This window comes from Ovis aries, chromosome 3, assembly GCF_016772045.2.
Source record: "Ovis aries strain OAR_USU_Benz2616 breed Rambouillet chromosome 3, ARS-UI_Ramb_v3.0, whole genome shotgun sequence".
NCBI classification, from domain to species: domain Eukaryota; kingdom Metazoa; phylum Chordata; class Mammalia; order Artiodactyla; family Bovidae; genus Ovis; species Ovis aries.
The window spans coordinates 176,612,494-176,640,155 of record NC_056056.1 but is presented as its reverse complement, the minus strand read 5'-3'; the positions used below and the strand labels follow the sequence as shown (position 1 = coordinate 176,640,155).

At 40.8% G+C, this 27,662-nt stretch overlaps 1 protein-coding gene across 2 annotated transcripts; it reads left to right on the top strand.

Moving 5' to 3' along the window:
- The first annotated feature begins 462 nt into the window (after positions 1–462).
- On the top strand, positions 463–27,623 carry RTCB (RNA 2',3'-cyclic phosphate and 5'-OH ligase). 2 transcript variants are annotated; one of them, XM_004006705.6, is made up of 12 exons: positions 463–628; positions 3,271–3,349; positions 5,829–5,896; positions 7,091–7,190; positions 9,228–9,384; positions 10,986–11,142; positions 13,118–13,277; positions 14,534–14,709; positions 15,489–15,677; positions 16,372–16,482; positions 18,061–18,180; positions 21,634–27,623. In XM_004006705.6, exons 1-12 carry the CDS (start codon positions 536–538, stop codon positions 21,739–21,741), a joined length of 1,518 nt encoding a protein of 505 aa, XP_004006754.1. In that variant the 5' UTR covers positions 463–535; the 3' UTR covers positions 21,742–27,623. The 2 variants fall into 2 exon arrangements, with proteins under 2 accessions (XP_004006754.1, XP_060269150.1); XM_060413167.1 differs by having other exon boundaries at positions 18,061–27,623.
- The last annotated feature ends 39 nt before the right edge of the window (positions 27,624–27,662 follow it).

The window sequence follows — 27,662 nt, the reverse complement described above, 5'->3', positions numbered from 1 at the left end:
CTGAGCGACTGAACTGAACTGAAACTCCAAGCAGATGATTCCATAGAACAACTGGACCTGATCCAGACTCAGTGCGTTTTTCAATGCTGAATGTGAATGTGAAGTTGCTCAGTTCAGTTCAGTTCAGTTCAGTCGCTCAGTCGTGTCCAACTCTTTAGTCGTGTCCAGCTCTTTGCGACCCTATGGACTGTAGCCTACCAGGCTCCTCTGTCCAATGCTGAAAAGCACTTCTAAAACGAAAGATAACTAGATCATACTAAAAAGTACTGGATTTAGCTTAGCTTTAGCCTGAAAGAGAATGATTAGTTAACATCCACAAAGATAAACGCTAGAGGATGGTCTATCTTAACTAGTAAAGGAAGAAGAGAGAGCGCGCGCGCGCGATTGATAGAAGTTTTGAACCTCGGCGGTTGCCGTCACCCACCCTGCCGCGGAACCGGCCGCGCCTGCGCGCTGAGTGCCAGAAGGCGGTGTTTAAGTCAGCGGGACAACGCGGCCAGTGGCTCCTCAAGCGAAGCCGGGAGTTTTCGCCACCATGAGTCGCAGTTATAATGATGAGCTGCAGTTCTTGGAAAAGATCAATAAGAACTGCTGGAGAATCAAGAAGGGCTTCGTGCCCAACATGCAGGTGAGGCGGGGGAGCAGGGCCCGTGGCTGGGGGTCTGCGGCGCCTCCCTGCCCACCGGGCGGGGCCTCCTCCAACCCCTCCAGACCCCTGGCGCGCGCGGCCGGCCTCGTCCCGCCGCCAACGGATTTCCTCCAGGTCCCCGGCGTCCACCCCAGGTTCCCCTCCGGCCCGTGAGTGCTTCATCCGTGCAGACCTAACGTCTCCGGTGGAGACGTCCCGGCACAGTGAGGGTGAAGAAAGCGGAAAGCGTCCAGCGCATCCACATAAATACGAAACTGGCCTTTGCGAAGCGTTTTCACACAGAAGTCTGGTAAACGGACCGTTCCTGAGCCTTGGAGACAGCAGTGGTCTTCCTCTAGGTGGTCAGCCAGTCCGGAGTAGAGTTGCTTGCGCCAGACTCCGCTCCTCTGAGTCATGCTGGTCATTTATGTAACGTTTACGGACCTGTATTCACTGTACCAAGTTTTTAGTTTTTAGTTCACTGTACTGCTCTTTGTGGGTTTTTAAAATTTCAATTGACAGGCAGAGTTTTAATAGGACAGTCTTTATTCTCGAAACAGACGAGAAAGGTCACAGGGCGAGGTGTTGTCTTTTTCACAGGCACTTGTCAGTAGGGCCTGGAGGGTCAGTCGGATGCACAGCTTCCTTTGCTCACCTAGTAGAAGCTCAGCTAAGACATGGTGTCCAGTTGATGTCTTCTTCGTCTGACAGGATGATGTATTCCGGACGAAGACTTGGAACCCTGATACTAGAGAGTTTTAAAACCTGGTCTCTGTTATTTTGGGGCTTCCTTGCCATTTGTGCTTACTGTCTTTCATTAAAGTGAAGAAAGAAGGCATTTGTCAGGTTTTGGCGCATATGTTCTTAAATGGCTTTTGAAATCCCTTTAGATACCCTGCAACTGTACTGAAGGTTTGTGATTCTGCGTCTTGGTAACAGTTCCTGAGAGCCACTCCACTCTTTAACTCAGTATTATTATTGAGTATCCCCTGTGAGCAAAGCACTTAGCTAGACGCCAAGGGGAGGAAAAGCCTATAGCGGTAAACCTCCCCTTTTGCTCTATTTTTTTCCCTTGGTAGTTTCTTTTTATGGAATCCGGTTCTCTGAATGGAGTAGAAAATAAAAAAAACATATGATCATCCTGAGAGGATTGTGACACACATTGTCATGTTTTGACAGCAGTCCCAGCTTAAGCTTTAATTCACACTCTCCTGCTAATTCTGCATGGGAGCAAGTCTGATTTTGCTCAGCATTTTCCATTAACTATTTAAACAGCTTTGGTACCACCTCTCCCTTGGGAATGGAAAGTTGAAACATTGCTCTTAAAAAGTTACTGACTTTTATGCTAGTCTTGTGTTGAATTACCATTCTCTTAAGAGTAGAGAATTTCACACTTAAATTCTCATATCTCTCTTAATCTCCATTCCTCTCACAAGAACCATGTGCTGCACTAAAAATTTCTCTTTGTTCCTTAAAAACACTTCTCTCCCATCTTTATGTCATCTTTCCATTCAGCTCCTAAATATGTTGCCATTCTAGTAATGTCTTTTGTGTTTAAAGAGCCAGCTTAGTGTTCACAAAGGGAACAAACTGTGAAGCGCCACCCCCCCACGCTGCCACCCTAGACTGTTGAGCCCCTTCTGCATCAGATTTTTCTGTAGAACTCTACTTCTATTGCAGCACTTGCCTCATTGCATACTCTGCATGTTCTAGTCTGGGCCACACCCTAGACTGGAAGCTGCACAAAGGGACAACCTTGCATAGTTTCTGTATCTCCCCTACTGTCCAGTACAGTGCCTGACACATAATGAGTCCTCAGTAAATGGGGAATAATAAATGCTACCCTTTAGAAAATTGTGCTGGAGATATTTTCCATCAGCTGGTTTGTTAGTCTCCCAGTGGTAAGATGCAGAAGTTTTCTTTCTGATAAATCAGTTTCCATGTCCAGATGATTATTAAGTCTTTGGTTCTTCACTCCTTGGCAGATCCTTCATAATATTTGATCTCTGATTAACATGTTCTCGCCTTTGGCGTTACATAAGTATATCTTCCATTGTCTTGTGTGTGCCTCTATCATCAAGCTTTTTTATTCTCTTAAAATTACACAGATTGTAAAACTAAGCTTTTTTTAATTCACTGTTTACATAAGTACAGATTTGTAAATCAGAACAGAAGACAGTAAAGTGTAGTGTGCTGTTGTCTTAGACACGGAAAAAGTGTGCTTAGGTCAGATGATTGCGTTTGTCTGTTTAGATGAGTTTTTCATTCTTTTGTTTCAAAAGCTACTGATGTTTTAGAAGCATGAGAATACTGAGACCTTTGGCCTTAGTGAGAGCATTGTTGGAAGACTTTTCTTAATCCCGCATGCACACAAAGTATTTTACCTCTTGAACTTTTAAATGTGGCTTATGAGAGTAGGAGAATAAACAAAATGATTTGTGGAATATTGTAAAATACATTTTAAAGATATATTTAAAGATGGGAACATCTTGTAAGAAGTTGTCTGCTATTTAAGGTAGTGTGAAAGTGTTTTATGAAGAGTAAAGCAAACTAAATATTGTCTGCAGTGTTTGTGTTCTATCCAGTACTTGTATATCAGGTCCATGTGCTCTGACATAATTTTTCCTTTTCTCTGATACCAGGTTGAAGGAGTTTTCTATGTGAATGATTCTCTGGAAAAATTAATGTTTGAAGAATTAAGGAATGCCTGTCGAGGTGGTGGTACGTAAATTATACAGTTTTACATGTGGTAGTACAGCTAGTATGTACCTTGTGGCCTGAAAGTGGTAACTCAAATAATTATAATTTAAAAATACAAAAGTATTATCGAGGAATGATCAAGACTTGAAGTGAGACAAAAGCCTGTTACTTGTTCGTGATCACATTTTTGGCCACCTGGGCTTGTAGGTGGATCCACTTTAGCTTTATCCACTTTAGCTGGATAGACCTGGTTGGTTTTGCACCTAACCTCTTGACAGTTACAATAAGAGCAACCATTTACTGTGCACTTACTATGTAAATGTACAGGCATTTACATAGCTTATGGCATGTAATTCTTGGAGTAACTCTAAGAGGAACTATCTCCATTTTACAGATGTTTAAGTCAAGGCTCGGTGAGGTTAAGTCATTTTAGTTCACCCAGGCCTATAGTTTCTCAGTGACAGAAACAGAATTCAGATCCAGTTGTGTCTAATTACAAAGTCAGTATACCTTTAGTCTCACTAAACTTTCTCATCTGTAAAAAAGAGTTTATCACACCTATCTTGTGAGACTGCTGGGAGATATAGAGATAAATGTGTACCATTCTGATGATGATGGTGAAATAGAAATCTAGTTGTAACCCTTTTATTTTTTCCGTCAACAAACCTAAAATAATTTCACCTCTGTCTCACCAGGGCATGCTGACTTGTCTAAAAAGATGTGCTGATATTACAACCCCAGATCCCTTGACTCTCCATGCAGTGTTTTCACAACACTTCCTAATTGCCCTTCTTTGTCATTTAGAGTAAAACTAGTTGTTTTTTTTTTTTTATGTTATGAACAGTTAAAAGAATGCTTTTTTAATATTGACAACATAATGTGTAATGATTTTGTTTTACAACTCCAAGTAGAGTATTTGTAGGCAACCATCATGGTCTGCACAGAATACTGATGGCATGTTTCATAATTAGTCTGGTTGCCCTCACTGCTTTCCTGTGTGTGTGCCGCCTTCTTTCCCACTTCATCTCAAACACAGTCATGAAAACTTTGCTGTTGTAGAACTAACCACTACCCCTTCATTTGATCCAGTCTAGAAAAGTTTGACTATATTTCTGCCAAAAATCCCAAAGAAAGGCAATGCCAAAGAATGCTCAAACTACCACACAATTGCACTCATCTCACATGCTAGTAAAGTAATGCTTAAAATACTCCAAGCCAGGCTTCAGCAGTACATGAACCGTGAACTTCCAGATGTTCAAGCTGGTTTTATAAAAAGCAGAGGAACCAGAGATCAAATTGCCAACATCCTCTGGATCATTGAAAAGGCAAGAGAGTTCCAGAAAAACATCCATTTCTGCTTTATTGACTATGCCAAAGCCTTTGACTATGTGGATCACAATAAACTGTGGAAAATTCTGAAAGAGATGGGAGTACCAGACCACCTGACCTGCCTCTTGAGAAACCTGTAGGCAGGACAGGAAGCAACAGTTAGAACTGGACATGGAACAACAGACTGGTTCCAAATAGGAAAAAGAATCCATCAAGGCTGTATATTGTTACCCTGCTTATTTAGCTTATATGCAGAGTACATCATGAGAAATGCTGGGCTGGAGGAAGCACAAGCTGGAATCAAGATGGCTGGGAGAAAGATCAATAACCTCAGATATGCAGATGACACCACCCTTATGGCAAAAAGTGAAGAAGAACTAAAGAGCCTCTTGACGACAGTGAAAGAGGAGAGTGAAAAAGTTGGCTTAAAGCTCAACATTCAGAAAACGAAGATCATGGCATCTGGTCCCATCACTTCATGGCAAATAGATAGGGAAACAGGGGAAACAGTGGCTGACTTTATTTTTCTGGCCTCCAAAATCACTGCAGATGGTGATTGCAGCCATGAAATTAAAAGACACTTACTCCTTGGAAGGAAAGTTATGACCAACCTAGATAGCATATTCAAAAGCAGAGACATTACTTTGTCAACAAAAGTCCATCTAGTCAAGGCTGTGGTTTTTCCAGTGGTCATGTATGGATGTGAGAGTTGGACTATAAAGAAAGCTGAGTGCTGAAGAATTGATGCTTTTGAACTGTGGTGTTGGAGAAGACTCTTGAGAGTCCCTTGGACTGCAAGGAGCTCCAACCAGTCCATCCTAAAGGACATCAGTCCTGGGTGTTTATTGGATGGACTGATGTTGAAACTGAAACTCCAATACTCTGGCCACCTGATGCGAAGAGCTGACTCATTTGAGAAGACCCTGATGCTGGGAAAGATTGAGGGTAGGAGGAGAAGGGGACGACAGAGGATGAGATGGTTGGATGGCATCACCGACTCAATGGACATGGGTTTGGGTGGACTTCGGGAGTTGGTGATGGACAGGGAGGCCTGGCGTGTTGCAGTTCATGGGGTCTCATAAAGAGTCGGACACGACTGAGTAACTGAACTGAACTGAACTACCAGAAATCAAATGTGTTCACTTTTCTCATATTGAAATTTTGTTTTCAGGTGTTGGTGGCTTCCTGCCAGCCATGAAACAAATTGGCAATGTGGCCGCCCTGCCTGGGATTGTTCATGTGAGTCCATATTCAGAGCTTTAATCACTTATATTTTCTTTTGGTCTAAAACTTTGTTAAATAGATGAATGGCCATGCCTAGCTGATAGTGGTATCATCTAGACAGTGACCCTCAAACATCTAGAAATAACCGTGGAATTTAAAGAAATAATTGAATCTGGGTAATATCTCAGTTTCTGGTTGCCTTTGGCCAGAATCTATAAGTGTTTGAGAACCTTTGGAGTAGATTTTGTTCTCTTGTTTCTTGTTGTACACATTATTCTTGTATTAGTGTGCCACCAGTGAAAGTTTCAGTGTGGCCGCATTCAAGAGGATAACTGGAGGAAGACTGGAAAGAAGTATAAGGGTTAGGACTGAGGGAAGGGAGAGAGGTGCACAATATAGCTGGTGAGGGTATGATTGGAAAAGGAGGCTGGTGGCGATGCTGTGGATAGAAGTGGATGATACAAGTGGGCCCCCCACCCAAGTCTGCATTTCGGATTCCACCACTAGGGGTAGATGTTAAATCCGGTAGACGTGATTTGAGGTCTTGATGCAGGTTACTGTGTTCAGCACTTGGGGGAAGAAGTGAAGAGACGTGGGTTGTACATTTAAGGAAGAGTTCAGGTGTCTGCACGTATCCCTACCATGTTGTGATCTCCGTTCTCTCTGAGTCAGGATACTTCCCTAGGCCCCAGATGTAGACAGTGTACAGTTTTCATTCCATCAGATGTGTTACATTTGTCTTGTTTCTTAAACACTGAGGACCTTTGTAAATCTGGCATTTCACTCCTGTCAACCTGACATGACCACAATTTGTCAATGTCTAAGCATCATCTTTAAAATGTAATAGTATTAAAATTAGCGTGTGGTTCTCCTATATCATGTTGTACTGAGGCGTTTCTCTTTTCAGTTTTCTTAGTTAATGATCAGGATTTGAGGGGGTGGGGAAGGTTGTGGATTTTTTTGTCTTTTGGCTGAACTGCAAGTGGGAAAGTCCTAATGGTCAAACTTTGTAAAAAGTCTTTCCTGCCATATCTAGCTTTATGATTAGGAATTTTTATACCTAATTTGTACCAATAGAGAAGATTTCGTGAAAACAGAATCTTGATTTTGGGAAGGTTTTAATTCTCAATCTGTTTTAGAGTAAGATCTGTCAGGCAACCAGAGTGCCAGGTGGAGAAAGCTGTATTTCTTTTTCTGATTTTCTTTCAGCGATCCATCGGTCTTCCTGATGTCCATTCAGGTTATGGGTTTGCTATTGGAAATATGGCAGCCTTTGATATGAATGACCCTGAAGCAGTGGTATCCCCAGGTAAGATCGCTGTGCACGTCTGCTGTCAGGCGTGTAGTTTCTCAGAATCATAGCCTTTCCAGAATAGATTGTGGCTGCTTTTTGTGTGTGCATGTCAGCTTCATCATGTTCTATCATTTATTCATTTTCTGAGAGGATTAACTGTGGACACTTGGAGGCTATTAAAATATCAAATAAAGCATATATTCATTTAAAACTATTTGAACTCCTACTTTGTGCCAGGCATTATTCAGACATTGGCTACAAAACAAACCAGAAGACTTCCCTGGCTGGTGTATCTTCTTTGTGTCACAGTTACCTCTTAGGCAAATTGGAGCTAATGATATTACTTATGACATAATATTTTTGTGAAGATTAAGTGCATTAAGCTGTGCTAAAATACTTAGTACAAAGCTAGACACTTAGGAAGTACTTGATAGGCATCTGCTCTCATTATTGTCGTTATTATCCACTTCTAGTTGTACACTGCTTTTCTGCTGTGGTATGCTTTCACTGAAAATACTTCAGACCAGAAGTAGTATCTTTGCTCAAAAAAAAGATGAAAGTACAAATTATATGTTGAGAGTTTTGGTGGACAGGATCATTTTAGAGCAATCCTCTGCCAAGAATAATGAGAAAAACTGTGTAAAAATTTCAAAACAAAACCAAAACACATCTGTTGAAACCATAAGAAAACTGTTGAGACGGTAAAAATTTGTGAGGCCAAGATCCAGAGGAAAAAGTGCAAGTACATGCACCCAATATTTAGCACTTTTAGTTTTTCTTTTGAGGTCATGGCAAATTTGTCCTTAAGGACACAGATGATGCAAATAACCCTGTTACAGACTTGACACCTTAACCTCTAAGATACGGATGTGATTGTATGTGCACCCACATTATAGTGCATCCGAGAACTGTAGAATACACATTCTTTTCAAGTGCACATAGAATGTTCACCAAAACTAAACCATGTACTGAGCCACAAAGATGATCTCAAATTTCAAAGCTTTGAAATCAGAGTAGCAGTTCCCAAACTTAGACTTGAGACCTTTTTACATTCTTAAAATTATTGAAGGTTGGTCTCAAAGGCTTTTATTGATGTTTACCTTACTGGAAATTAAAACGGAATAAGTTTAAAACAGTAACACGTAAGGACACATTCCATGTTTCATTATGCCTCACAGCAAACATGTTATCACATGTCATGTAGCCTTTGGAAAACTTCACTGTGCAGTAGAGAGAATGCATTTAAAAGGCTAATGAATGTCTTAGCATTGTTATACAGTTAATCCTAAAGACATGATATGATCTCTGGGCCATACCTAAGAACCACTGATACAAAGAGTAGTATCCTGCTGCAGTGGAAGTTAAGTTAGAAATCGTGAACAATAAAAACTAAGGGGAAGAAACCCCATATGTTTATAAATTGAGCAGTATGCATTTAAATAACCCATGGGTCAAGAAAAGCATAATGGAAACTACAAAATAATTTTAACTAATGATAATTTTTAAAATAACCTGTCTAAAAATTGTTACTATTAATACCATCCTTGAATAGAAATACACAGCCTTCGGTGCACAGATTACAAAAGAAGAAAGGCTACAGTATCAATGATATAAGCATCCATCTCAGAAAGTTAACAGAAAGCACAACAAATTAAACCCAAGAAAGAAAGACAGATGGAAATAAGAGCAAGATTAATGAAACAATATACAATGGAAAGGATCAACAAAGTCAAAAGTTGGTTCTTTGAAAGGACTAATAGAATTCATGAACCCCTGATAAGATTGACCAAGAGAAAAAGAGAAGCACATAATTCACATTTTAATCTCTGGTCTAAATGTTACTTATGGTTATTTTTGCCTCCTTGGCCCACAGAATACTTTAGTATGTGTTTAAATTATGTTGTTGTTAGCTACTTTGTCAGCTACTTTAAAACAGTTATCTTTAAGAGTGGCTATCTTTTAAACCCTTTATTCATAGTGAGTAACCACTGGTAACAATGCCTAACCACCTGGTTTTGCTAATATTTGACTTAATTTTTCTCTATTTTGTAGGTGGTGTCGGATTTGACATTAACTGTGGTGTCCGCTTGCTGAGAACCAATTTAGATGAAAGTGATGTTCAGCCTGTGAAAGAGCAACTTGCCCAAGCTATGTTTGACCACATTCCTGTGGGAGTGGGGTCAAAAGGTGTCATCCCAATGAATGCCAAGTAAGAACAAAAGTTTCCAGTATATGGAATGAGAGATAATAACCACATGATCCTCAGGTTCATTTCCAGTGTAGGACATTTAAGAGATAGGGATTGTTCAGTCACTTTTCAGGAAGTGTAATGAATTGGTTTTTTTAAGCATGAGGTCTATAGCATTTGTTAGAAGCATTAGTCAATTCATGTTCATTGTGACAGCCTTTGACATATAGTTCTAAATAGAATAATATCCTTTAATGTTTACTGAGCATTTCCTATATGCAAAGCATTGTGTGGTGGTGGATGTGTGTATCATTTTGTGTAGGTATTAATGCTAATATTATCCCTGGTTTACAAGAAAGGAAACTGAGGTTTAAAGAGATAATAGTAAATAAGCTAGTAAGTAAAGTCAGGATTCACATCAAGGATCCTTTGGCTTCAGAGGTTATATTCTGAACACCACTGTCCTTTGTCGGTGAATATGTATTTATTGACGACCTTCCTTTTTGGGTGATAGCCCTGAGTTTGTCCTTCACCTACGATTTCATGTATTTCCAAAGTAGAGAATTCCATGTAGGACTACCCTGCAGGGGCCTTTTAGTGGCCATTGGTGTGTCATATCTCGTGTAAAGCTGTGCACCTTACACTTTGCAGGGTGTGCTTAGTAAGTGTACCTCTTTAATATCTTCTGTTTTATCTTTAAAATTTGTATGAATTTTGTGTTCTATTCAGATACATGTACAGACATTAATATTAAAACGTTTTAGCTATTTCCTGTTATATATAATTCCTATTTACCAAAATGCAAAACACAACCCCCCAAAAAAACACTTAGAGTAAAACTGATACATTTGGAAGATGCTTATTTTATGATTTTATGTGGTCCCTGACATGCAGTTCCACTCTGAAAAGCATACTTGGAACATCTAATAAATTCCAAGCATCTTTACAAATATTTTTGACAGGAATTTTGTCCTAATAGGTAATGTTTGAAATGAGCTGTTGTGGGGAGGGCACACTGATCATTGTAATTGCTCCTGATAATATTTTGAAAGAGGGCTGGACCTTAGATGAAGATGAGAGCTTTTTCCTGTTAGGGGTTTAATGTGTATACACCTCAACTTCAAAATGCAGATACAGTAAAGCTAGGTAGTACTTCTGTGAAGGTAAGAATAAACCTTAAAATTTAACCTATGTTGCCTGAGGACATTGAGATAGTGTTATTTATTATTTGTAATTTTTCATAAGTTACTATGAAAAATTAATGTTAACTACGGTAAAGTTGGTGGTAGATAATGATTGTTGTTACAATTATAAATTTTCTGTGGCTGCTTAATCACTGCATCATAGAATTCGGGATCAGAGAGGTAAAAGTATGAGGGGCTGTAAAAATGTGAAGAACTATAATCATCTCCAATGTGGTATTTAGTACTTTAATATTAAATTATTTATGAAACTGCTTTCCTCAAAAAACTAAAATTGCTAATAGCATGAACTATGTCTCACACATTGCCTGAGGCACAGGCAATAAACGTAGTGCTTTCCTCTGCCCTTTGAGATGTGGTCATTCTTAGGTTTTGATCTGCCTTGGCTGTGAAGTGACCTTCACCTTGTTACTCACTCAGAGACTTGGAGGAGGCCTTGGAGATGGGTGTGGACTGGTCCCTGAGAGAAGGCTATGCCTGGGCAGAGGACAAGGAGCACTGTGAGGAGTATGGAAGGATGCTGCAAGCTGATCCCAATAAAGTCTCAGCCAGGGCTAAAAAAAGAGGCCTTCCCCAGGTAACACTCACTTTGGAGGGGAGACGTTCATTTTTTTCATGTTTTTCTTTTATTTTGGTGGAGGGGATGTCTTCCATGTGTGGAGAGTATATCCCCAGCATTTTCCAGAGTACATTGAAAGGAACACAATTTATTTATGCTTCATTCTTACTCTTTTAAAAAGCTGTCAGGAGCTTGCACATATTCATAAAATAAAACAAGGTGTCATGAATTAGAAATGGATGGGAAGAAAATGAAATACGATTATAGGACTTAAAATATATACCAAAATTGCTTATGTAGAAACTTTGACAATCTACAGATTTGGCTGAAAGTTTTCTAGCATCTAAGTTGAAAACAGATACCTTCTCAGTTCGTGGTGTCCATGAGATAAAAATATACCAGATGTTTGAAATTTACATTAATTGTAATGGCTTTGCCACTGATTGTGACTTTAGGCAAGTCTCTTGCCTGCTGGGTCTTGTTTTCTTAGGTGAGAATTGAGATAAAAGTTAAAACTAGGCAACCTCTGAAGACTCTTGTTGCACTGCCATTTTCTGGGTCCCTAAATCATCTGTTAGCTCCAATTATGGGATATATCCTTCCAGTGATGTGTAAGAGTCAGCATTCATCAGTTCAGTCCAGTCGCTCAGTCGTGTCCGACTCTTTGTGACCCCATGAATTGCAGCACGCCAGGCCTCCCTGTCCATCACCAACTCCTGGAGTTCACTCAAACTCATGTCCATCGAGTCGGTGATGCCATCCAGCCATCTCATCCTCTGTCGTCCCCTTCTCCTCCTGCCCCCAGTCCCTCCCAGCATCACAGTATTTTCCATTGAGTCAACTCTTCGCATGAGGTGGCCAAAGTACTGGAGTTTCAGCTTTAGCATCATTCCTTCCAAAGAAATCCCAGGGCTGATCTCCTTTAGAATGGACTGGTTGGATCTCCTTGCAGTCCAAGGGACTCTCAAGAGTCTTCTCCAACACCACAGTTCAAAAGCATCAATTCTTCGCCGCTCAGCTTTCTTCACGGTCCATCTCTCACATCCATACATCACCACTGGAAAAACCATAGCCTTGACTAGATGGACCTTTGTTAGCAAAGTAATGTCTTTGCTTTTGAATATGCTATCTAGGTTGGTCATAACTTTCCTTCCAAGGAGTAAGCGTCTTTTAATTTTATGGCTACAGTCACCATTTACAGTGATTTTAGAGCCCCCCAAAATGACGTCTGACACTGTTTCCACTGTTTCCCCATCTATTTGCGATGAAGTGATGGGACCAGATGCCATGATCTTTGTTTTCTGAATGTTGAGCTTTAAGCCAACTTTTTCACTCTCCTCTTTCACTTTCATCAAGAGGCTCTTTAGTTCCTCTTCACTTTCTACCATAAAGGTGGTGTCATCTGCATATCTGAGGTTATTGATATTTCTCCCGGCAATCTTGATTCCAGCTTATGCTTCCTCCAGCCCAGCATTTCTCATGATGTACTCTGCATATAAGTTAAATAAGCAGGGTGACAATATACAGCCTTGACGCACTCCTTTTCCTATCTGGAACCATCTGTTGTTCCATGTCCAGTTCTAACTGTTGCTTCCTGACCTGCATATAGGTTTCTCAAGAGGAGTTCATCCCAAAATTTGACCATTCTCTCCATGATGTTTAAATTTTCCTGTGAGCTATTTGATGGTCTGAGTTTTGGTTGATGAAGCTTTTTGTGTTGTTCCTCAAGCAAATAATGATATAATAAACTGCAGGAACTGCTGAACGCTGTTTTAATTGTGTGGAATACTACTTGAAATAAATGAAACCTTTCTAAGCTTAGAAGTTTCTTTTTTTTTTTTTTCTTTTGAACTTTTTTAGAAGTTTCTTTATTACATAAAACACTATTTGTGTGGTTATCTTTTTGTTGATTGTTTCTACCAATTTGCTTTTTAAAAGGATTTTTTCAATCCAGAGTAGCTGCTGTTTTATCAAAACATTCTCACTTTTGTAGCTGGGGACTCTGGGAGCAGGCAACCACTATGCAGAAATCCAGGTTGTGGATGAGATTTTCAACGAGTATGCTGCTAAGAAAATGGGCATTGACCATAAGGGACAGGTGTGTGTGATGATCCACAGTGGAAGCAGAGGCTTGGGCCACCAAGTCGCCACAGGTATATTCTGGACCTAAGTTTTGGCTTGGTGCTAAAAAGTACATTTTATGGGGAACCATATAGAAGTTTAAGGGAGAAAGTGCTGAAAGTTTACTTGTCGTCTTTTACCCTTGTTTTTCTCATTGGCAACGCATCCTTGAACAAATTAACTTCACTAGGCCTTAACTTGCTTGTTGGAAAAAAATGAGAATAATTATTTTGTATGGTGTTGTAAAAGCTCCACTTTTTATGTTTACTCTACAGATTACTGTTACTGTCTGACCAAGAAAGAGCAATAAAAATCTTAAATTGTTGAATTTATGATAGATGCAGATATATCAAGATTGGGTGTTATGATGGATTCAGTGATGCAATAGCAGGGACTCTGCCATCAGATTATCTTATGAGAGAGATAATCTCATGTTTATTAAAAAGAAAAACTAAAGACAAAAGATAGTAATTGATAAAATACTATGAAAGAGGCAGAATGTTTGGGTAAAAGATTTTAGGGGTGACTTCATAGACACACAACATTTGAACAATCATATGTGCAGGACATTCATGACCAGAAAACAGCATAAACAAAAGCAGGAGGCGGGAAATAAAGGTCATTTTGGATGGTTTGTAGGATGTGTGAAAGGGTTTATGGATATAGGATAAGTTATATGGGCACATGGAAATTATAAACTCTTAGTTACAATTATGGTTCATCCTTGTCTGTACGTTTCATTCTGTGGGAATTAAATGATTTGTCCCAACATGGCCTGTTTAGGGTATTTTGTCTAGCAGGTGTATGGAGCACTGACTAACATTTCTGAACTTTCTATTCAGTGCTTCTCTACAGTTTATCATGAATTCGATTTGCAAACAGAAGAACTAGCAACTTGTCTCCAGTTCTTTTAGGTTAAGTCACTGAAAATTATTTTCAAAAGCCGTGATAGAAATACATGTTTTACTACTTCTCATTCACATGCCAGGAAAAGAGCAACTCAGACCATGATGTTAATTCTGTACACCTCTGTTCCCCTTACAAGTCCTAGAGAGCAGGTGTTCTCTTTGGAGTCCACATACATTGTGTCAGATAGCTCTGACAGAAGATTCTCCATAAATACATCTTAACTAACAAGTAGGTGAGCTCAGAAACAATTTAAAGGGAAAGTTGTGTTCTACTTGTTTCTTTTTAGAATGGCCTTGAATATAGTCTACCTTTCTGCAGTAAATCTGAATTATAAAGGGAAAGCCGGCTGACTTGGACTTGTTGCTCTCTCTCCTTTCAGATGCACTTGTGGCTATGGAAAAAGCCATGAAGAGAGACAAGATTATAGTCAACGACCGTCAGTTGGCTTGTGCTCGAATCGCTTCCCCAGAGGGTCAGGACTACCTGAAGGGAATGGCAGCAGCTGGGAACTATGCCTGGGTCAACCGCTCTTCCATGACCTTCTTAACCCGTCAGGTACAGTTGAAGCTGCTCGGCTGTTCCTAGTTAAACATGATGAACTTAAATGATTTAAAACAGTGTAATTAAGTCAAAGCTTATATAATTTGGTTGTGTAATAGATATTCAAAATATTGGCAAAGAGTCCAAGCTTTTGTCGTGTCCTTAAGCTCACTCAGTAGGGTATCAGGAGTGGGGAGAAGAGAAGCTAAAATTATTCCTAGAATTTGCCTTGAGCGGGGGAGAGAGTGGAAGTCCTGTTCCCTAAAATTCAGAAGGCTGAGGAAGAAGCACTTCTGAAGAGTGAGATCAAGAGTAGCTGTAATCTTTTTTCCCTCCAAAGGGTTTCTTTAAGAAAGAATCTGGCTTTGCTGGGTCTTTGCTGCTACTCCCAGGCTTCCTCTGGCTGCAGGGAGTAGTGCCCACTCTCCAGTTACGGTTCTCGGGCTTCTCCTTGCAGAGGCTTCTCTGGTTGCAGGGCACGGGCTTTAGGCGTGTGGACTCAATAGTTGTGGCTTGTGGGATCTTCCCGGACCAGGGATCGAACCCGTTCTCTGCACTGGCCAGTGGATCCTCAACCATTGGACCACCAAGGAAGTCCCAAGAGTAGTTGCAATTTATTCGGTGAAACTTGCTCTGTGGTCTAAAGACAGTTTTTGTCCTTTACATGAAGATTAATAATTTTGCTAATTTTGAACTCTTAGATCCCTCACTCCCTTCAGGAACAGAGCTTTCAGAATAAATAGATTCTGAAGAGCTAGTTCTGGCCACTAATAACATTAAGCTTTCTCTCTTAGGCTTTTGCCAAGGTCTTCAACACAACCCCTGATGACTTGGACCTGCACGTGATCTATGATGTTTCTCACAATATTGCCAAAGTAGAACAGCATGTGGTGGACGGGAAGGAGCGGACTCTGTTAGTACACAGGAAGGGGTCCACCCGAGCCTTCCCTCCTCACCATCCCCTCATTGCGGTTGATTACCAAGTACGTACTGAGCCATTTGTGGTTTTAAGCAGTGGGGGCATGATTTGGACAGTTCTAAATATGGACGAATTTAAACAGGAAAGCAGCAATTGTGAAAAGAAAACAGTCTGTCATCCATGAGAACAGTGATTTCCAGTCTTCTCTGAAGCACGACTTCACCCTTCATCTGTGCTTGCAGTGTGCTGTCTAAGCAATGCTCCATAGAGAATATTCTGCTCCATTGAGATACATTAAGATTATCTTTTTAAGGCCTTTGAATGATTAGAAGACAGGATTAAGACTAAACTCGGTCTGTTTCATTCCTCTTCTCCTTTTGATATCTGACTGTGATCAAGTTAGAAGGACCCTTAACCAGCCATTTCACAGATCAGGAAACAAGCCTGAGAGGGCAAGTGCCACGCTTAATCAGGATGGTTCTTCCTAAAAACTCTTCCCTACACATTTGAGTTTTGTTTTGCTCTTACTTTTCGTCTGTCTTCTATCTTCCTGGTCTTCAATTTTCCCTCCCATCCTCTACCCTTACCTCTCAGTTATCAAAGAATCAAAATTCTGTCTTAATGTAGTTGTGAGAGCAGTACATTTAGAGGCCCAGGCTTCTCCACAGTCCTTTACTGCAAGAGGAAATTTAAATTGCAGGCATGGAAAGTTCATGCAGTTCTGAATGTTAACATGTTTGATTTGTGTACTTCCTCAGCTTACCGGACAACCAGTGCTCATTGGTGGCACCATGGGAACCTGTAGCTATGTTCTTACTGGTACTGAGCAGGGCATGACTGAAACCTTTGGAACAACTTGTCATGGAGCGGTGAGTTATGAAAACAGAAGCTCACTTAGAAAACCTCGCTTCAGTGTAGTCATTGCTTTCCATTTTGAGGGTAAGTATATTGAAAGTGAAAGTGAAGTCGCTCAGTCATGTCCAACTCTTTGTGATCCCATGGGCCGTAGCCTGCAAGGCTCCTCTGTCTATGGGATTTTCCAGGCAAGAACACTGGAGTGGGTTGCCATTTCCTTCTCAGGGGATCTTCCAGAGCCAGGGATTGAACCCAGGTCTCCTTCACTGAAGGCACACTCTCTACTGTCTGAGCCACCAGGGAAGCCCTTGGTTGAACATTAACAAAGTTGAGGTTTGGATCTGTCTTGTTTTCTACATGAGTTTAACCCCAGAATATATACTGTCTAGTAATACATACTGAGGTCACCAAGTATCTCAACCTTAGTGAGCTCATTGTATGGCTAGGGACTGTTCCTCAACTCTGAATCCACAAAATGCGGATTGAGAAATTGTCACACTAGCATAACTGATAAAACTTAACCTGATGCAGGTTTACCTCACAGTGTTTCTCGGTGATTTACAGACCTAGCCGTTAGCACAGCTTGTTCCTTACTGAGTAGATCCACTCAAGATCTGGAGGAAATGCCGTATTTTGCAAATCAGGACCTGTGTGCAGACTACTCACCTATTTCAGTATGTTGTCTCTTCTAAGCCAGGCGTTGGTAAACTTTCTATAAAGCACTAGACAGTGAACATTTTAGGCTTTTTGGGCCAGAAGATCTCTGTAGGAGCCATTCCATTTTGCCATCATAGTAGAAAGCAACTGTACATAAACAAGTGGGTTTGCTGTGTCTAATAAAACTTTATTTACAAAAACAGGTAGTAGGCCAGATTTGGCCCCTAGACCAGTTTTCTAACTGCTTTTCTAAGCCGTCAACGTTCTTAGCTGGTGATGGAGTGGAAAATAGAAACTGTCTAGGATATCTTTTCAACCGGACAGGCCCTCATATATATATATATAAACTGCACTATTTTCTCCTGACCCTTTCTTGTTTCCAGTTGCCTCTCAACTCCTAATTTTTAACCCAGTGATCAAAATCATCTCCCTCACACACTGTCAGCAGTGTTTCAGGGCACTTTTTATTGTCACAGTCAGGGAGAGGAATTTTGCTGTTCGCATGTAGTGAGTAGAGGCCAAAGATTCTGCTAAATGTCTTACAGTGTGTATGGCAGTTACCTAATCCAGGATGTCAGTAAGTGCTAAGGCTGAGAAACTGTTTTAAATCACAAATGGCACAAAGTTTTTGTGATGATAGACTTATCATTTACAATTTTAAATGAACATATTTGTATTTACTTGATAATAGTGATCAAAAACACAAAACTGAATCTTAAAATGCTTTGTAAATGCAAATTTGTTTTCCACAAAGATATGATGAATCTTACAACTAAAGGCACATTATAAGCTTGATGAAATAGGAAAAGCTTATTTTTTAATTCTTTTTATAGTTTAAAAAGAAGTCAAGGAAAAAGTATATAATCCTAAGGGTTTAAATAATTGCTGGGATTGAACATAATTTATAAATGAAGTTCATTCCTTTCCCAACCTAGGGCCGTGCCCTGTCCCGAGCAAAGTCAAGACGTAATTTAGATTTCCAGGACGTCCTCGACAAATTGGCAGACATGGGAATTGCAATCCGTGTCGCCTCACCCAAGCTGGTAATGGAAGAGGTAAGTGAAATTTTGATAAGTATGCAGCATAAAACTGTTCATAATGTATGCCAGTATACAGAGACAGCAGTTGTTACTATTGCTAATAGAAATATCCTTGAGGAGGTGAAAATTAGAGATACCAAGGGAACATTTCACGCAAAGATGGGCTCAATAAGGGACAGAAATTGTAGGGACCTAACAGAAACAGAAGATGTTAAGAAGAGGTAGCAAGAATACACAGAAGAGCTATACAAAAAAGATCTTCACGACCCAGATAATCACGATGGTGTGATCACTCACCTAGAGCCAGACATCCTGGAATGTGAAGTCAAGTGGGCCTTAGGAAGCATCACTACGAACAAAGCTAATGGAGGTGATGGAATTCCAATTGAGCTGTTTCAAATCCTGAAAGATGATGCTGTGAAAGTGCTGCACTCAGTATGCCAGCAAATTTGGAAAACTCAGCAGTGGCCACAGGACTGGAAAAGGTCAGTTTTCATTCCAATCCCAAAGAAAGGTAATGCCAAAGAATGCTCAAACAACCACACAATTGCTCTCATCTCACACACTAGTAAAGTAATGTTTAAAATCCAAGCCAGGCTTCAGCAATACGTGAACCGTGAACTTCCAGATGTTCAAGCTGGTTTTAGAAAAGGCAGAGGAACCAGAGATCAAATTGCCAGCATCCGCTGGATCATTGAAAAAGCAAGAGAGTTCCAGATAAACATCTATTTCTGCTTTGACTATGCCAAAGCCTTTGACTGTGTGGATCACAATCAACTGTGGAAAATTCTGAAAGAGATGGGAATACCAGACCACCTGACCTGCCTCTTGAGAAACCTGTAGGCAGGACAGGAAGCAACAGTTAGAACTGGGCATGGAACAGACTGGTTCCAGATAGGAAAAGGAGTGCGTCAAGGCTGTGTATTGTCACCCTGCTTATTTAACTTATATGCAGAGTACATCATGAGAAATGCTGGGCTGGAGGAAGCACAAGCTGGAATCAAGACTGCCGGGAGAAATATCAATAACCTCAGATATGCCGATGACACCACCCTTATGGCAGAAAGTGAAGAACTAAAGAGCCTCTTGGTGAAAGTGAAAGAGGAGAGTGAAAAAGTTGGCTTAAAGCTCAACATTCAGAAAACGAAGATCATGGCATCCGGTCCCATCACTTCATGACAAATAGATGGGGAAACGGGAAACAATGGCTGACTTTATTTTTCTGGCCTCCAAAATCACTGCAGATGGTGATTGCAGCCATGAAATTAAAAGACATTTACTCCTTGGAAGGAAAGTTATGACCAACCTACGCAGCATATTGAAAAGCAGAGACATTACTTTGCCAACAAAAGTCCATCTAGTCAAGGCTATGGTTTTTCCAATGGTCATGTATGGATGTGAGAGTTGGACTATAAAGGAAGCTGAGCGCTGAAGAATTGATGCTTTTGAACCGTGGTATTGGAGAAGACTCTTGAGAGTCCCTTGGACTGCAAGAAGATCCAACCAGTCCATCCTAAAGGAGATCAGTCCTGGGAGTTCATTGGATGGACTGATGTTGAAACTGAAATTCCAATACTTTGGCCACCTGATGCAAAGAGCTGACTCACTGGAAAAGAGTCTGATGCTGGGAGGGATTGGGGGCAGGAGGAGAAGGGGATGACAGAGGAAGAGATAGCTGGATGGCATCACCGACTCAATGGACATGGGTTTGGGTGGACTCTGGGAGTTGATGATGGACAGGGAGGCCTGGCATGGTGCAATTCATGGGGTTGCAAAGAGTTCGACACGACTGAGTGACTGAACTGAACTGAAGTGAACTGAGGAAATGAAAGGAGGTGAGGTCTCATGGGGTTTTGTCTTTGCTAGGAGCTCAGGTATGATGAAATCATCATTTAAGAGAGAGTGATTGGCTTAGTGACATTCAGGTGATTGGCAGGACAGTTTCAAGGATCCACTTGAACTTAAATTCAGTGGTTGGGTGTTTTTCAGCTAAGTTCAACTCTATGGGTGGAGGCGTGAAATAGATGCTGAGTTTCCTTTAGTCAGGGTTGCAAGTACAGCACAATGAAAGATAGATAATCAAGGTTGTTGATGGGTTGCAGAAAGATTGTGGGTCTCGTGAGATTTAAAGGATTGTTGCAGGTGAAAACCTAGGCTGTGTTCACCAACGTGGGATGTTGGGAGCTGAGACTGGGGGAGCTATAAGCATTGGTGATGACTAGTTAGTTCTAGGGTATGACTCTGGGAGTGAATGGCTGAGGTAAGCATCGAAGGAGCAGCAATGAAGGAACTAGGAAACCAGGTACTGAAAGGATCCTCTTCCTGGATATTGAAATTGTTCAGAATTATAGCCGGAGAGGCTGAGGATGGCCCAGGAGCTGGAAATCCTCAAGTGACAACGGGAACGGATTCTAGCAGATGATTGCAGCAAGAAGAGTAGTAGGTGGCATGAATGGTGACCACAGAATTCATAACTGGGAGAAAGGAGGGAAAGTGGTCTGAAAGGAACCGTGAAGAGCAGGGACACCTGTCCCACCTCTCAGCCTAATGGCATGACCCAGTTTGGGAGAGAAAACAGCTGCCGCTTCAGAAAGTTGGAGGCAGAAGTAACAGCCTCAGGGTAGATCCATGTTTCAGCAAGAACAAGAAGGCAAAGGGAATGTTTAAACAGGAAGGGAAGAAGTTGTTTGCCTTTGACTCAGTGAAAAGGAGTTCAGGGGTCATAGTAGAAACGTTTCAGGAACTGGAAGGGAATGAGAGATGGGCCTTCAGAAAGGGTTGCACACAGCCCCATGGGATTCAGTGAGCGTTCCAAGCTTGCTGTACTGACGGGCATGGAGATGAAAGGTGTGCGTGAAGAGGTTTGTTCTGTTGGTGGCGAGACTGAAGGAAGGTGGGGAGGCCTTACTAGAAACCACAGAGACAAACTGTGTGTATGTGTATGTATATATACACATGTACACGTGCATGAATACAGTGTTAGTTATATATGTGAATGTAATAACCTCTCCTTATTGTGAAGGTGTTATGTGTTCATTCCAGGAATTTTGAAAACTATAGAAACATATAATAAGAGAAAATCAAAATTGTTAATTACTCCACCATCCAAAGACAGTTACCACTAAGAGAATCATTTGATACATTTCCTTTCAGTTGGATATTGGTGTATGTGCTTTATTCAGTTACATTTACTGCTTTTCCTACTATGTAAATGACATACCTTCTTTGGGGAAATTTAGAGAAATACAGAAAAAATTTTAAATAAGATGAGAATGTTTATCATACTGCCCCTTTACCCACACTGAACTTAATCATCTTTTAAATCTTTGCTTATTTTATAGGCAAAAAAAAACCAAACCCAACTCAGTGCTATTTGAATGTGCATATCTGTAATTACAAGTGGAGATTAATACTTTGAAAGATTCCATTTTAAGTAGACTTTTGCAATGTTTAACTCCACCCCTACAGGCCCCTGAGTCCTATAAGAACGTGACGGATGTGGTGAACACCTGCCATGATGCCGGAATCAGCAAGAAGGCCATTAAACTGAGGCCAATTGCTGTAATCAAAGGATAGAACCCTGACCACGGCCACCGGACACCACTGACCCTCCCTGAAGTGGAAGTGGACAAAAACACTCTTCAGACATCAGACTCGATTCCTGACAGGTTCCATGGTGTGCAGCTCTAGCTGCCTATTCCAAAATGGCTAGTGGGTCAGCTTCCAATTCTGGAGTCAATGTTGTAAACTTTCCTTCTGGGAGGAGTCATGTTGCCCCCACTTGGAAAGAAATGTATATGCTTCCTCCCTGATTATCCCACAGATTTTTAGAAAAATCTGATAGGGAGTGAGGCTAAGTCAAGAAACTGCCTTACTCAGTCACACAAGTCTTTCTTCATCAGAATGAAGTTCTTTACACCAACCTCTGTTTCCAGCCTGTGAGGTATTGTGAAGACCATTCTATTAAATAGGAAGATTTTGGAATGTCTTTTTCCCTTCTGTCACTTTGTCCACTTATCCACTCTTATACCATCTTATACCATCTTGTCCTGCACTGAGCAAAACCCTAAATACTGTTCTTACTTGGAGCATACAAATGGGTCAAAGAAGGATGTTGAACAGATGGATAATGGGACAAGTTATAGAGGGGGCATGTGTGTGGAGGTGTAGGGATGGGTACCCAAAAGAAAATATCTCTTCATAGACTTGTTACCTTTGTCGTTCTAAATATAAGGCAGAGTTTTGACTTACCTGTAGAAAATGGCATCAGCTGGTGTCTGTCATTAATTAGGCCTGGTCAGATAGACTTTTCTTGGATAATAACTTGCAAGGCAGCATCAGAGAACCCCACAAAATACTGAGTATCTTTACATTTGCGATTGAATTATTATAAAACATCAAATGGCCACAGCTGTGATGCTAATGGTTACTCTGTGTTGACAGGTTGACTAGTCTTGTGCCACCTAATCAGATGAGGTGCTATGTACTATGACACCCGAAGATGTTAAATTTATAGGGTACTGAGGCCACAGTTGAGTCCAGACACTAAAATGGAAAAATCTAATAAAGTTGTAGTATGTTGTTTATATTTCATGCTTAATGTTTCATAGCTTAGGACAGTATTTCTACTTGATTCACTTTGGCCAGTGTTGCTGTTTTCTGATTTTCTCCCTGGTTGCTTTCAGAGATGCGCCTTAAAATACTCTTTTCTAACACTTATCCCTCAACTTATAATAAAATCCCCCATTGGAGTATCTTCTAAATGATAGCTAGAGAAAAGCAGACTTCCTCTGAAAAAATGTGACATGAAATAGCATGTCTTTACTTTGAGCACTCAGTAACTTAAATGTGTTTAGAGTTTGAAAGTTACCAATAAGTTAGTAATCTTAATGCAGTAATTATATGTTACTTGTGCCTCTGGGTTGGACCAGTGATCATTGTGCACAGGTGAGTTAAGGATACAGTGGACACTGGAGGGCATTTGAGGATGAGAAACAGGCTTCTGGCAGGTGCTAGGTTCTCCTCTCCAGAGATGAGGCAACAGTGAGTATCTGTGTGGACTCCCTCTAACTGGGATTCCCCAGTGATGTCATTTAGCAAAGTCTGCTTCCAGAACTGTGATGTTAGTGCAGGAAATGCTGCCGATCATCCAAGGTACATATGTTACATCCTATTGGACGCTTTGAAAGTCACTGGGGAGGGGAGAGGGGAGCAAATGAGGTAGAGAAATAGAAATGGTTTGTGCCATGACATTTCTATATTATAAGCTTTTCTTATATGTAGCATTTCTCCCAAACTTGGCCCTATTAATGACCTTGGGAAGTAATAGTTAATATTTTGAGTTCAAAAAGAAAACTAAACATTGTTTTCCTTGTTCTAAAGATGTCATTTTTTCATTTCAGGCAAAAGCCATTTAAAAATGAATGTTCAAACAAAGTTGAAGTAACCAGCTGTTTTTATTGCTCTAAATGTTCCCCATGCCTGGGCACATGGACACAGCTGGGAATGCACTTTGATAAGGGACTGTCTGGTTTCACCAGGCATGAAATGAGTCTTATTACTGTGCACATCTTTTTCAGGCCTCTAAAGTCAGTAGGTTTATCAGTAATATTTTAAAAAGCACTGACATTCACACATTGATGATGGACTGTGTCATTCCTGTCATCAACATGTGTCTGCAAAGACCAATTCATGAGACATAAAATGAGAACACTCACTAATTTTCTAACTTTGTGAAATGTTTTGTGGAGCAACAAGGAACTGAAGATTCAAATATTGAAGTAAAATCTTACAGACCTTAAGATGCTCCCATCTTCATATAACCTTGATCTTCATATAACGTTTAAAAGCTTACATACAAGATAACTTTTTTTTTAGGTTTTCCTATTTTGTTCTTGCTTTTTTGAAGTAACTTTCTCCTATTTCTGAAAATTGCTTTTAGCATCATCTGTATTGCTGAAGTGTTTAGAACTCCCTGTGCCTGATATTTCAGTACACAACTCACATTACCCCTTCTGTCCTTACTTCTCATTTATGTCCTTATTTTTGCATCTGCTCCATTGCTTGACTACATAGGATTTTCACATTGTCCAGAGAGTATGATTTGGGTCCATCTGGATCAGCTGAGTATGAAGATGCTATTAATTATTAATCAAGCACCTTGGAGTGTGCCAAGTTATTAATAGTTTCTAATCTTTAAAGGCTCTTGCTTTGAAACTAATATCTGAAATACCAGTGATCTGAAGATAGTGTTTTAAAGAGGACATATCATAGAGAAGTGAGTGGTGATTGAAGTTGTACCTTGCAGATAGATGTATAGTAAATGAAAAAAGTACCAAGCATATAGTAGGTACTTTACATGTTAAAAATCACCATTCCTGCTTTGCAGTATACCCAACATTTTTACGTATGGTTTTAGTCCTTAATGAATGAGGGAGGGCTAGGCAGAATTGATGCCCTTACTCAGCCTTGAAGCAATTTCAGAAGACTGACCTTCGCCCCTCTGCTTCCCATTAGATCTCTGAGGAGGGAATGAAACTGGAGGGAAGGGGCATTCCCCTTTAAACAACCATTAAAAGAATGACAGCCATCAGTTCAGTTCAGTTCAGCCGCTCAGTCGTGTCTGACTCTTTGCGACCCCATGAATCACAGCACGCCAGACCTCCCTGTCCATCACCAACTCCCGGAGTCTACTCAAACTCATGTGCATCGAGTCAGTGATGCCATCCAGCCATCTCATCCTCTGTTGTCCCCTTCTCCTCCTGCCCCCAATCCCTCCCAGCATCAGGGTCTTTTCCAATGAGTCAACTCTTCACACGAGGTGGCCAAAGTATTGGAATTTCAGCTTTAGCATCAGTCCTTCCAATGAACACCCAGGACTGATCGGATGTGACAAAAACTGGTTAGAACCAACTACCAACTAGATCCAAGATGGCGAAAGATTCAACTTCCAGTGGGCCTTGAGCCTCCATATATGCTTATTGTAATACATTAGCATGTGCAAAATGACACCCACCAGTGCCATGACAGTTCCAGGGCCAACCACTGAAAGGCCAAAAGGTGGGCCGTGGCCCAATTCCTGGACATCGGCGCCTCTTCCCCATAATGGTTGGGATAATCCTCCCACTCATTAGCCTGTGAAATTACCCAGCCCGCGAAAACTAACCATTCCATATTTCAGGGCCTCTCGGCTTTTCAAATGGACTGTATTCTGTCTATGGAATGTGCATCTCTCTAAATTCATTTGTCACCTATAAATAAGCCAACAAACAAATGAGGGAGGGTGGGAGAAAGGATTATGTGAGCCATTCACTTGACTTTAATTAGGTTTGCCTGGTAGGTATTATCCCTTCATTACAAATCGGAATGTAGCCTGAAAGATGAAGTAGCTTGCTGAAGGGCACCAAATAATGACAGAGCCAGGCATAGAGAACTTGGTATTTTGACTCCCAAGTTTAATTTTCTTTCTTTGACTGCTCCTAATGGCTGTTCTGATTGAGATTTGTCTAGTCATTTGAATCTCGCATAGGGCTGCTTTAGAATAGTAAAAGGAGAAGAGATGTTGGTTGAAAATCAGAGTGAAGAGTCATTGAATTACAGAAATCCTTGCTTTATTTTTCTTGGCCATTATTGCCACCTGAAAACATATTTATGCTTGTTTATTGACTCTTCCTAAAGTTAAGCTCTGTGTAGGCAACTAGTAAATATTTTCTGATTGATGAATGGATGGATGTACAGATGGATGGATGAAGACCATCCATAGACGATTTACTACCACTGATCTGTATGATATGTTAATTCTCTAAATTTTAGTTCTTCATCTTTAAAATGAAGGTGACATGTAATACATACCTCGTTGGATGGTTGTAAAGATCAAATGAGAATAATACATAGAAGGGCCAACCTGCTCTCAGGTAGGTCCTCAAGAAATGTCAGCTGACGGAGAATTTCTGTTACTAGAGGTCTTTTAAGAGAGAACAGATATGCTTTTGCCTTGCATGGGTTAATCCTTCGTTTCACTAAAACTCCTGGGGTTGAATCAGGTCATTTCCCAAGGCCCTTTCTAGTCCTGTGATTCTGAGATCTGATTCCTTCTTCAGAGGTGTTTCTACTGTCGGGGATATAAGAAATGTCTTCAGTGCCCCTCTCAAGGCTTGCTTTGCAGGGAAAAACCAGTTCGATTGTCTGGACACACTTCTGCTGCTTTTTAAGTTCCATTTTGACCATGGTTAATGACAGTGACTAACCCAACAAGAAAAGGCTGCTGACAGGTTTGCAGCAAAGGACACAGCTAAATAGCTACGAACAGATTAAAAATCATTCTCACCACCCAGAGAGCCTGTGCATAAAAACAAACACAACTCAGCGATGATAAAGAGCTGGGAATGGTTCTACAGTTTCATGGACCAATAAAGCAGCGTCAGGCCCTCTGCCCTCTCCCAGAAGCCTGTCTGCATGATGGACATGAAAGGGCTGGCAATGGATGAAAGCGAAGGGTCACGAAGTGATCATTCTGTGAAGGATTCCACTGACATTTCCATCGAAAGTCTCATTCCCAAGGTGACAAGTGGGATTGTTACCCATTGTGGGAGAAGACAATGATAACTTTGGGAGCTTTGAAGAAAACCTTTGTCTAGACAAACAGCTTGGAAAGCTTGTGAAATGCACCATCTGAAACGTCGGCTGACTTGGTTATAGCTAGGTAATGCTGACTCATCCTGTGAAATACCTTCCCCGACCTGGTGGGACTTTGGTCTCACGTTCAATTAAGGTTTATAGCACCTGAAGTCAGAAGGATGAGTGTTAAGTTCAAGTGTCCTGAGTTGAAGGTATGTTGTTTGATTGCTAAGTCATGCCTGACTCGCAACCCCATGGACTGAAGCCCACCAGGCTCTTCTGTCCATGGTATTTCTCAGGCAAGAATACTGGAGTGGGTTGCCATTTCCTTTTCCAGGAGATCTTCCTGACCCAAGGATCGAACCCACATCTGCATTCTCCTGCATTGCAGGTAGATTCTTTTTTTACCACTGAGACACCAGGGAAGCCCTTTGAAGTTATGTTACCCACAGGTCAGAAATGGCTAGGCCAAAGAAGCAGACCAGCCCAAGGGCATCTCAGTTCTACTCCCCTCCAAACCCTGTTCCTTTTTCCTAAGTTATTTTTTCTTCCCCATCTCCAGATATTTCCACAAAGGGAAGAAAATACGACTGTTTTTTTCTTTCTCACCAACCCTTGATACATTGCATCTCCTTCCATAAAAGTTGGTCTCTGTGAGAATTTTATTTTTAGCCCTAGAAGCTACAGAGAAAAAATAAATTATTGAGCATCTGTTATTTGCTGCCCGACTCAGGCAAGGTGTGTTGTGTATATTATCATTATCTCATATAATAAACACTGGTGAACTTTCATAGTTAATTATAATCACAAATTATAAAATATTAAATACAAATGTCATATAAGTTTCTGAGAGGAGTTTGTGCAACTTTTAAACGAAGTCA

Bases quoted from the DNA above. Each gene is read 5' to 3' on its own strand.
- RTCB (XM_060413167.1), top strand. From the start codon at position 536: ATGAGTCGCAGTTATAATGATGAGCTGCAGTTCTTGGAAAAGATCAAT. The intron at 5,897-7,090 runs GTGAGTCCATAT...ATTTTCTTTCAG, and splicing joins CCCTGCCTGGGATTGTTCAT to CGATCCATCGGTCTTCCTGA. The intron at 14,710-15,488 runs GTACAGTTGAAG...TTTCTCTCTTAG, and splicing joins TGACCTTCTTAACCCGTCAG to GCTTTTGCCAAGGTCTTCAA.